This window comes from Apteryx mantelli, chromosome 19 (genome assembly GCF_036417845.1).
Source record: "Apteryx mantelli isolate bAptMan1 chromosome 19, bAptMan1.hap1, whole genome shotgun sequence".
Taxonomy (NCBI): domain Eukaryota; kingdom Metazoa; phylum Chordata; class Aves; order Apterygiformes; family Apterygidae; genus Apteryx; species Apteryx mantelli.
Genome location: NC_089996.1, coordinates 17,038,784 through 17,050,448, shown reverse-complemented (window position 1 = coordinate 17,050,448; position 11,665 = coordinate 17,038,784). Strand labels below are relative to the sequence as shown.

The 11,665-nt window shown below is 55.5% G+C and overlaps 1 protein-coding gene across 12 annotated transcripts in view; it reads right to left on the bottom strand.

Moving 5' to 3' along the window:
* Window positions 1–818: 818 nt before the first annotated feature.
* TBC1D16 (TBC1 domain family member 16) overlaps window positions 819–11,665 on the bottom strand; it is a 48,342-nt gene continuing 37,495 nt past the window's right edge. For 5 of the 12 annotated variants that reach the window (XM_067308074.1, XM_067308073.1, XM_067308083.1 and 2 more), the window contains 5 exons: window positions 9,723–9,882; window positions 6,211–6,357; window positions 5,310–5,417; window positions 3,304–3,583; window positions 819–1,342 (listed from right to left, as the gene is read on the bottom strand). Coding sequence is in view for 1 of the 12 variants with exons in the window: in XM_067308084.1 (XP_067164185.1) it covers window positions 6,340–6,357 (18 nt within the window). In the remaining 11 variants the exon portion in view is untranslated. The other 7 variants (XM_067308076.1, XM_067308075.1, XM_067308078.1 and 4 more) reach the window with 7 other exon arrangements.

Below are 11,665 nucleotides of genomic sequence, written 5' to 3'. Positions count from 1 at the left end.
ACGCAGAGCTGCCTGGAGCACACCAGGAGCAAACGTGGTCCCCGGGCGCTCGCTGCTCCCCCAGGTGAGCTGGGAGCTGCCGCCCCGGGGGCATTCGCCCGTCAGCACCCAGCTCCTGCGGCCTCGGCGGGGCTGGGCTGGGCGGACGCTGCCGGAGCAGCCGTCGGCGCCGCGCGGGGCCGGGCTGGGGGAGGCCTCGCCGCGCTGCGCCGGTCCCCGCAGCCCATGTTTGGGCCGCGGCTGCAGCAGGGCCATAAAAGGCGGCGGCGGGGAGGGCACTGGCAGCGGGCCCGCTTCCTCGGGGCCACCGCGCTGGGGACGTCCCCGGGCGGGCTGGGGGCTGCCTCCCCCGGGGCTGCCGGGCCAGGGCTGCCGTGGGGCTGCCCCGCTGAGCCCCGGCACCCGCGGGCGCCCGGCGTGCCGGGGAGCGTGTCCCGCTGCTCCACGCAGCGGTGAGGCCAGACCTGCAGCGGTGTCCCTGCCCGTCGGCGGGGCAGGAGCTGGGAGCGGGGACAGCGGCAACGCTCAGGATGGATTTTGGTGTGGATCGCAGCGGGGTATGTGGGTGTGGGTGTATTTTTCACAGCCATTCACGGCCTGGGGAAGATCCGTGACCAAAACCCACTGCAGGGGCTCTAAGGGAAACACGTGTGGATCAGCGAAGCGTTGGCCTGGGAAAGCGCCTGTTGCAAAGCCGCAGATTTACGTCTGCGATGTATGCGGACATACTCCGCATCGCAGACTTACGTCCTTCCAACACACCACTTGTAAAGTAGTTAATAAAGTGAAAAGGATCTCACTCACTGCAGAAGACCCCATGGCATTTCAAAACAAACCCGCTGATTTAATCTCAGGTACGTTTTACAGGACTCATGAAGCCAGGCTTGGTCTTATTTAACATCTTCCTTAATGGAGTGGGAGTGGCGGCACACGGCACACGGAGGGCGTTTGCAGCTGATACTAAATCAGGAGGTGTTGCAAACCCCGAGACTCAGGAATAATAGAGACCAGGAGAGACTGGCAACATCAGCAGAAAACAGGAAAATGAAACGTAGGCTGAAGACACACTGCTAATCCATCTCGGGGAACACGGGCTCTGGGGCTGGCTAGTGGGAGAAACAGGGCAGGAACGGAGGCAGAGGGGAGGAAGGAGCAGCAAACTCGAGGCTCATTAAGCATCAGAGTGGCGGATATCGTGGTGGTGATCTCAGTGCAAAAGTTTCAGTTGAATCAAGCTGGTTTAGGAACTTCTGTAATACGAGTTGAGGACCAAAGCTGAGAGAGGTGTTCAGTGAGCTGGGCTCCAGCAGACGTGGAGGAAATACAGTGAAGCAAGCCAGCTCTGGAAGGCAAAATGGAGGAAAACATGAGTCAATGAGATTTTGGGGTGATAGAGGAGGGCTCAGCCCTCTGGGATCTTGCTTTGACTGACTCAAGGACTTCCTTACCAGGGAGGGTTTGAAACACTGACCAACCCCCCCGAGAGAACAACAGAGATAAGTAGATAACAGACCGATCACAGGAACAGAGTGACTAATTTATGAAGAAAGCCTGAATGTGCTGCGTAGCTGCCAGTCGTCCAGGGTGGGGTATGAGCCAACCCAAAAGAATGTGAAGAAGATAAACAGTGAGAAGGGCAAATCCCCAGGTATCGGGGTGGGCACCGCAGAGCAGCAGGAGAAAATATGAAGGCTGGAAAGGTTCAGGCTGTTCATCAAGCAGTACTGCCAGTTGGAAAGGCGGCCTGAATGGTGGGGATCTCCCAAACTCTCTCCCAAATGCCATTTAAGTTGGACTGGGGAAAGGCTGGAAAGCTCCCCTCAGATGCTGACCTGCCCAGGACGCTTGCGGGAGGGTTGCTGGGGTCCCTGGTCTGCAGCTGAAAAGCAGCGACCCTCCCGAGCCGAGCCCTCATGCATTCGGCTCAGACCCTCGTCCTCAGCACACCCTGCAGCTTCCTTGCGCTTGGTCAGCTTGCACAGCGGTTTTGGCAATTCAGGTATTTAACACTAAGCCCAGCTGCAGCCATTTTAGACCTGGCATTAAAAAATGCAAACTAGATCTCCGTTAACTGCACCCTCCTCGCATCCAGTATGCAGCTGCCTCGGGGTCCCTGGCGAGCCCCCGGGGCTGGCAGGTTGCAGGTGAGAACATCTGCCCGGGTCTGCTCAGCGTCCTCTGCTTCCGCAGAGGACTCGGCGCTGATTCATCTCTTTCCTTGGATTCTGCTTACGTACATTCGTGCTGCTCAGTTCCCTGCCTGAATGGCTAAATTAAGCCCAGCAACAATAGGCCGCCGATTATCCCATTATATTTCCATAGGGCCTGACTTCGTAACCGGCTCTTTGAGGGGCAGCGCAAGTGGCCGTGGAAGTGACTCGGTGAAAACAGCCCCCTGCTCACATCTGCTCTCCGGAGCCCTGAGTCAGTCGTGCCCGGCGCACTGGCAGCGCCGCGCTTTCGCTGCCGCCCGGCTGAGCCGCCGGCACCGCGTCGGCGGCAGCCAGGGAGGGCACAGGCCGGGCCGGCAGCCCGTCCGCCAGCCTCCTCCTCTAAGGCTGAGCGACAGCGTCCCGCGGGTGACGGGGGCCACCTCCGTCCTGCGCCATCCCACGCAGGGGAACGGACCCCCGAGCACCACGTCGCAGCCGAGAGCCGCTTCCTGCGTCACAGATTTCAGCCTTATTCATTCTTTCTATCGCCTGAGCCGCTGAAGAGCGACTTTTAAAGAACGAAAAGGTCAGCACGCGCAGGCCCTCGCCGCCTGCCTGCTGCTCCCGCTCCAGCAGCGACGGCTCCGCACTGGGACACTCTTACACCTTTGTGAAGCCCAGACTTAGCGGTGCATGGAGGTGCCCCGGAGCATCCCTACGGCGTGGTTCAGAGGTGACATGCAGGAGAAGGGCTGGGTCACACGATGTGCAGGCTGTCCCGATCCCCTTCTATCATAACAGCGAGGGTCGAGCTGCCCCAGGGGAGCCCCAGAGCTGCACGGACAGTGGTGGGGCATCATGGAGCGAGAGCCCCGGGGAGGGAGCGCTCGGAGCATCCCGGGATGGTTCTGCCTCCCTGGGTCACGGCAGGGAATTCAAGGTCTGCCGTGTGGAGTGGCTGCCCCAGGAGAGCCCCCCCCCCCCCCCCGGGTCGCTCCATCCGCACGGATAAGCCCCGCGCCCGCTGCCCCCTGCGCAGCTGGCGCTGCACGGGGGAAGTTCACAGAGGTGCAGGTCCCCGAAGCTGCTCGGCACCGCTGTGACACCGTGTTGCTATATAACGGGGATGCTTTGCCTGCAGATCTCCTACCTGCGTCAGCAGCTGAATTCCCTGGTCTCGTTCCTCGGTCTTGTTGCTTCTTAACCCTTTCCTCCCGGCAGCGGCTGGTGGAAGGAGGGAAGGCTGAATGCACAGGCTGGGAGATGGCGCGACGCCGATAGCTTGCATCACCGTGTCCGCGACCTCTCTCACTGCAGGCTGGCTGCAGCAGCTGGGCCTGACCCTTTTCCCACACGCCCGCAGGAAGGGAAGGAGGGATCTTCCAGCTTGGGAAAGCTGTTCCTTTGCCTGCTTGGTGTATCCAGCTCCCCTGCACGAAACAGTGCCATGGCTGCATGCTAATCTGCCACCAGTGTCCGCTGGCTCCACATTCCCAGCAGCAGGGGATTCAGCCTTCACTCGGCACCTCGTTCCCAGCAAATCCCAGCTGTACCACATCCCCGCACACCCCCTTGCAAGGAGCTGGCAGCTCTGCTGTCCTGAGCCAGGGCTAGCACTGTCGTGGTGCAGGGGCTGCTCCAAGGACCACAGCCTTGCTGCACCCAGGCCACCAAGGCTGGGGCTTGCTCTCCCCGCTGGCCCCGAGCCCTCTGGAGAGAGCCATCAACACAAACGCTGCTGCTCAGCCAAGCACCCTCCACAGGACTAACTGCAGCAGCACAGGCTTTGGGGTAGATTTATTACCCTTGGCAGAAGGCCTAAAGGCCAGCTGGTGTTTGGGCTGTTTCCAAGGTTTCCAGTCACTGTTGGAAGTTTTTCAACACCCGTCCCCCCATGCAATATGTGGGAAACGGGTTCCTGGGGCTGGGACCCGGCTGCCAGAGCCGATGTGGGAGCTGCCCAGCCCAGCCCAGTCCAGCCCAGCCAGGCAGACCTACCTGCAGAGCTCCAGGCTCTATGGCACGAGCGACACCAAAAGGCTCTCTGCCTTCATCCACAACACGGGCTCTGCCTGGTGCCAAACACTTGGGGTTGGGACAGGTTGGGATCACTCTGAACAGGCGTTTGCAGTTTTCCCACAACCACCCCCAGGCCCTGGTGGAGCAGGTCCCTGCGTGCTCAGGTGAAGGCTGGATGCCGGCAGGGCCTCCCTGGCAGCTCCCAGCTGCAGAAAGCCAGGGGAGAAGGGTGGCCTGGAGCTCCCAAGAGGCTGGTGGGCTCTGGAGGTGGCAGAGGCTTTAGCATTTGTGGAGTGCCTTGAGATGCACCAGGAGGAACCACTGTTAAAATACCTGTGGCCCCTCACCTGGAAAGCTAGTTGCTGGGAGTCTGTGATGGACAGGATGGGCCAATTTTCAGAACAGCAGTGAAAGGACTGGTAACACTGTCCAGAGCTATTTTTGCACTTTAGGACTGGTTAGAAGTTGCTCAGTTTTCAACTCTTTCTGCCTCATGCCCAATGGAAGTCTGCTGCACCTCATGCCACTCCGCGTGTGACATGCTAATGTCTCACCCAACCCACAGCCCAGCCACTCCAGGGAGACGTTCAAGCATTTTGCTGGCTGGTTTGGGGGGCACACGAGCTGAGAGCTTGGAGACGGCTCAGCTCCAGGGTTGGGCACTGAGCGCTGGACATCCAGGCTGTGTTTATAGGAGGCACCGGAGCAAGGACAGCACAGCAGTTGCAGAGCAGCGAGTAGCATGAACGCAGTGCAGAGCTGGCTGGGACAGGGCTTGTGAAGAGCACGATGGCTGGCCAAGGGCAGGGGTTTGAGGGCAGTCTCCATGGCAGGCTGGAGTCCCGGAGCAAAGCGGGGTTCACAGGGCCTAGCGCCTGGCAGGGCTGAGCCTCAGGGAGGGACCTTCATGTGCTTGGAGCCTGGCTGCAGATACAGCCCTGGCTCCGCATCGTGCAATGAGCCATTAGTCAGATCTCCAAGTGTTTCGGCAATGCTACTCTGCCTCCCTCCAGGAGCCAGGAAGAGCTGGATGATATTGCAACAGCAGAAGCCAAGGAGGCATGTTTATGTATAAACACACAAACTCAACACACCAAAGAACCAGCAACCCCTTACAAAGCTCAGCCCAGGGCCTACCAACACTTTCGTCTCCAAACGCTGCTTCCTCACCACTGCCAGCGAACACAAGCAAGCCTTGGACCCTGCACGGCCAGCCAGGAGGGTGGGGGAGGAGATCGACAGTCCCTGAAAGCAGGATGGCATCGCACTCAGCTTCTTTAGAAGGACTGCAGCAGGTTTCAGGGGCTGCAGGGCTTTTCCATGGGCCTGCTTGCAGGACACTCGGTCCCCAGCAGAGCAGTTCCCAGGTTCTCCGCTTTCCGCAGAGCATCAGTGTCGGGTGAGGGACAGCCCTGGCGCTGAGGCAGCCCCAGCCCACGCTTCGTGCAGCCCGCAATCTGCACTGCTGTGCTTGACCCTGGACCAGGGGGCATGGGGAGATCTTTGAAAATACTCCGTTATCTGAGTGATCCCTCCCACAGGATTTGGGTCAAGGTCTAATACAGAGGTCCCATTTGTGGGTGATCTGGAAATCCAGCATGAAGGCTGTCACCCTGGTCCCTAGAGAGTGTGACTCAGGGCAGGGACAGGGAGAGGCACAGAGCCTGGACAGCTTGCTTTGCCCACGGTTCGGCTGAGCGCTCGGGAGCTCGGAGCACAGCCCGACCCCCTGCTCGCCCCGGATCAGTGCTCAGCCACAGGCTTGGCAACGAACCAGACTGCTAGCAGGGTCACCTATTCATAGTGAGATCCACAACAACCTTGCAATTGTTCAACTTGACAACCACAGGACATGGACTGGGGATTTATTTTAGATTATCTTCCTGTTTTGTATAAGCCTGTGAAAGGCAAGATACAATGCAGGTCCAGCTTAGGCAGGACATAGCAAAACCTCTACTCTAACAGTGGATCAAGAAACACCTCCTTAGTTCTCTGTGTCTCTCTGCAGAACACTGACCTCTCTAACACATGAAAATACCTGAAAAACCTTTGGAGAGAAGAGCGCCTTGGAGGCTGCCTATTGCCCAGCTGCGCTGCAGGTGACCATCGCCTGGCCATCTCTGTCACCGTCAAGGTTAGTCAAGCATCATATGCAGACAGAAGCAGCTTAACTTGTTTGTGGTTCCTAAAAGAAAAAAAAGAAAAAAAACCCACCAACCAAATGAAAACAGAAATCCTAGGAGTAGTTTTTAAGCTGCTCCTTCTCTAAGTCCCTGCTGCTGATTAGTCACACAAAGCAGGATCTTTTGCAAGATCCCATCTGGTTGAATTTGGTGGGACCTGGGAGGGTTCAGGCGCTGACTGTGGTGGTGAAGGGTCAGGAGCACCTGGAGAATCTTTTTCATTCAGGAAGAATCACCAGTAAAAAATGCCAATTCACACCAGGTCCTTTTTATTGGATTACCCAAACTAGCTTTGTCATTGTGCTCATTAATATGTTTTTGGAGTACACCTGACATTACTAGATTAGTCACAGGCCCCAGGAAATGCGGACAGCTCAACATTTTCAGTTTTACTGCACATGGACTCTAAGTTCCTTAAAGGCAATTTTCTTTTGTCAAGAAGACCTCACACAAGGACAGTCACTTGCTTAATTCAGCTTGAAAACGCACCTTTATTAGAGGTGGGATTATATTGTGGGGGAACAACTCTAACCCTCCGAGTACAGCAAAACATACAAAGACATTCAGCGGTGTGCATCCAGAGCAACAAGCGGGTGGGGCAAGTTCCAGTTTTAAAATATATCCTAACCCTGGGTGTTCACTGCTCACACATCATGGCCCCAGGGACGGCCCCAGGGATTTTAACAGGAGGAGGCATTTTTATTTTGCTTTGTTTTTCTGCTTTTTGTACAGCTGTGCTGCAGAGTGGCTCTATTTTTTTATTTATTTCCAGAGATGCAAGCCAGCCGAACAAAACAGAGCTGGGCTTGCAAGGGGAAAAGAGGAAAAAAAAAACCTCTTTGATATTCCCTTCCCATGAGACCAACTGGGGCTTTGTTTTAAAGGTGAGCTGCAAAACATCAGTTTAAATGACAACAGCTTGCAGACAACGATAGGTTTGAAAACAAAATACCAAAGCCACAAGGGTGGGCAGAGATCCGTCCGGCTTCCCGGGAGCAGGGCTCCGAGAGGCGAGGCCAGCGGCACCCCGGCTCGGCCGTGCCCGGCGCTGGCAGGGAGCGGAGCGCGGCGGTGCCAGGCGCGCTGGCCGGCTGCTGCTCTCTCTGCCGCTGCCTTGTAACAGGCGGCACCGAGGGCCGGCCAAGAGGCCGAGACGCCGCCAGGAACAGCTACGGAGCGGTCTGCGCTCGGGAACAGTTCCTCCTGACGCCTCGGGTGAGAGGCTGGCATATACCTTGGCATGTCTCTCTCCAAGTCCTGCTCTGCACGCCCAACCCGCATGCTGAGAAGGTCAAAAGCTTGCAAGGCCAGCCCATAGCAATCTGCTCTATGGGGCGCATCCCTAGCACTGAATATTTCTAAGGACTGTATTTCCTTTATCAGTTTCAAGCACGGTATTTATTTTAACCATCCCCTGGTCGCAGTATAAAGGCAGCATTTGCCCCCCTAGACTGGTGAATGATGTTACTCTGAGGTTGGTTCACTGATCCTGCTCCCAGCCTGGAAACCCCACTCTGAAAAGAAAGGCTTTATAGGTCACCTTTAACAAATAACCCAGGTGAAATCTTAGTGCATTCAAGCATCCCACCCCAAAACCAAACCAGCCTGTTGGTTTCATTAGCCAGGCTTGCCTCATGACAGCATTATCCAAATACTTCCTTATTAAAACTAGCAGGCATCCGAGCAAACCCTGTTCTCCACCTCGCAGGTGCCTCATGGACAAGAATGGTCACGGAGCACCTGCTACATGCTTGGATCCTAGATTTTAACAGTTAAAATACGATCTACAGCACTGGCCAGTACAATTTCCAGACAGCAACATCAAAATTGCCTAAAAATCATTTCTTGGAGGCAGAAACCCTACGAAATGTGGAGAAGAAAAGCTTGATTCCCTGGCTGAAAGGCGAATACTTCAATCAATCATCCTTGCACACTATTGAGCTTATTTCCGTCTCGATTTTAGATTAGCTGGGGAGGGGGGAGGCACAGGGTTGGAAACCGCAGTGCAACAGCTAGGGGAGCAACGCGTCAGGAGCAGTGGTGGTGGCCAGCAGCTTCCCCGGACACGCGAGGGCTGCCAGGACTCTGACGCATGGGGTGAGGCATGAGGGAAGACAAGAACTCTGAAAAAAACTCTGCTTTTATCTTAGAAAACTTAAATCTACGGAGGAGAAAAGTGAAATGCGACCTCATACACGCACTGTGAGGAATATGGTACGTTGTAAAAAGCCCAGCTCAGCAGTGGGCACAACCTGAAGAGAGGCCAGAGGCCAGATTTCAGCTCTGTGATCTGTAGAGATTTTGAAGCAGGGGAGCCTGGACCTTAACAGCAGCTACTGCCTTTCGAAGCCCTTTTTAAGCTCGAACTAAGAGAGAGTTGCCTTTCATAACTAGAAGAAGAAATGAACTACAAGCACATTTGAGGAATGGTGATTTTTGGATACTTGGATTATGTTGAAACTGTTGGCTGAAAAGCAGACGGCAATAAAACTGGCTACAAAAATACTCAAGGCCCTTCTTCCAAATTGCCAGCCTAGCAATTAGAGCAACCTGGTTGTGGAGCAGTCTATGGGAAGAGGGAATGGGGGGAACCCGGCAGCTTTTGGGACACGACTCAGTTTGAAAAGGACTGTACAATGCGGCATCTATGATGGCCAAGAACAGGGCTCAGCACCCAGGGGGTCCTTCCCAGGCCTGTGGAAGGAAGGAGAAGGATTTTCTCCACCAGTGCTCAGACGATCCTGGAAAGGGGGCGCAAAGCCACAGCAGTTTTAGCACGAGCACAGCACGAGCAGTTTTAGTCGTGGACTACAAAGGCCTTTGAAACACGGCAGCACCTCACAGCCTTTCGCAAGGGAGCTCCTCATGGCCCGGAGTCAGTGACAGCTCTGGGACGGAGGCCAAGGCAGCACGGGCAGGTTCGGCTGCAGCAGCCTGGGCCTCGGTCGCCGTTGGAAGTTTCACTGGAAAGAGGCAATTCCTTGGCTAAGTATAACCAAGGAAAACATCCCATTGCACCTTTTAGGTGTAGCAGCTGCTGGAGTACAATTTATTGCATATTTGCTACATTGCAATAAAATAAACTATATAAAGTAGCCAAAAAGTGTAGCCAGTCGGCTCGTCTGTGATTACTAAGACAGAAAATGAGCAGCCCAGGCAGTGGCCGCGCGGAGCAGATAGCTGCCGCCTGCACCCTGGGGCGTCCCTTGGCTCGGGGACTCTGCGGGACCCGCGCGCGGGCCTGGCCCCGGCGCACAGCCCTGCGGTACCGCCTGGCTGCGGGACCCGACCCTCCCTGCCGGAGCCAGGTGGAATCTCAAACACATCTGGGACTTGGGAATAAACTCCTTTCACCGAGAGGCCTTACTCATCCTGCTGGAGGGGCTTCGGCAGCCTTCGGAGCTCCCCTCTTGGGCAACGGCTCATTGCAGCACGCTGGCTGTGGCCTCTGCTGGGGACTCCTCCCAAATCTCTGCTTTTCTTCCAAGGTGCTGTGAAACCTCATCACACTTTTTGTTTCTAAATGTCTGAAAGAGAAGAATAAACCACGTGTAGACCTTTCCCTGAAGCACTGAGCACAAACAGTACAGGGTTGGGCCAGCGCCCTGGAGCAGGATGTGACCATGAACTACAGCCAGACGGACTGGTCTATTTTTATGACCCAAGCTGAGAGACATGGAAATTAATCAGCCAGCCTACAGGGGGAAAGCTAAGTTGGATTTTAAATTCTTTGGTGCTTGTAATAACTCAGGTGAGTCTCTTTGTTCTTCTGAGCTGTAATTTTTCATTTGACAGACAGCGTCCCTTGAACAAAACAGCCATGTCCAAACACACCACTTACCCAGAAACAAGATCAAACCAACCTGGCTGTCTTTTTTGCTCCAATTCACAAATGGAAATTTTTTCTCCAACGCAAGAGATTCCAGTAGCAGTTTGGCTAAACATTGCTCCGCTCTGCGCCCGGCGCTGTTCCAGGGGCCTCGGCCTCCTGCTTGGTTAATGCTTAATGCTGGGGACAAACGGAGCTGTCTCGCCGATGCCGCGGAGCGTGCCCCGCGCGGGGCGCCGGCTGCCTCCCCGCCTCGTGCCCCGCTCGCCCTCCGTGCCCAGCAGCAAGGCAGGCGCTCGCCGGGACGCGACCCGGGCTAGCGCAGCGCTTCGGCGGCACCGGGAGGTGTCTGGCCGAGCTGAGCACACCGGTCTCCCTAGCTTTCCAGATGCGGGGAGATCAGGTTCCCCGCTGGGATTACAAAGCATAATGTTACTGCCGTCAGGAGCAGAGGACTCAATTTTCTTTTTTCCTGTTCACAACACTCCGCTTCCCCCCCAGCACCAAGAGGCAGAAGGATATGTCAGCTCAAGGCTGAGTCTAAAGAGGCTTATGCTGACTATTTACCTTTGCAAGGGTCTATTTTTGGCTGTTCAGCTGCAGCTAATTCAATGAACAGGGAAACGATTCAGGAGAGAAGCCACATGAGGGTCATTGTTTCTAAGATTCACCTTACTACTTTGCAAGGACCAGAAATTTGTCTTTTTTTTTTTTTTCCCCAGGTAGCAAAGAGTGTCGTAAAGGAAAAGGGCATCTTGGGCGCAGGTCAGATGGACCTCAGAAGACTGATCCCCTGTCCTGCACTTGACTTGTGGCTTCTCTTTCACTACAGAATAATCTCAAGGTTTGCTCCTGACCCCACCACAGCTGCTGCCCGAGGCCTCCAGACCTGCTCCATGCTCCCATGCACCATCCTGCACCTCCCACCCGAGGCCCCAGCTCCTTCTAGCTCAGCTGCCAGTCACTCCTGGTCCCACACCAGCCCCTCAACGGGGGAGATTTCCAGTAGGCAAGGCTAGATCTCATGCTTGGCTGATGCTAGGAGTCCCTCCCACCAATTCGGGAATGGGCTGCTACCATTTCTGTAACATAAATAATTTCTACCACATAGCCTTTACCTGTAACTCTCCCATCTTTAGCATACAGACAGCACAAGCATGGCACAGCTCTGGGGCAGCCTTGGCGAAAGCAGCTTTCCTGGCTTCAAGAGCCTCTCCCCTACCCCCAAAACAACTGCTAGCAAAAGGAAGAGGAATAGTGACTGCTACTGAAAACAGGCACGCGACCATGCTGTATCCCAAAACAGGTTACCTTCTTCCACACCCAACTAAAACCTGAAGGTTTCCCTAACACCAGCATGATTCACGACACAAGACTCTTCCATATCACTCACTCAACCACCACCACCCCATCCAGCAGCTGCTGCAGAGATCCCTCAGCTCCCTGACGAGCAGCCAGGACTCGACCGTCCGTGGGAGCAG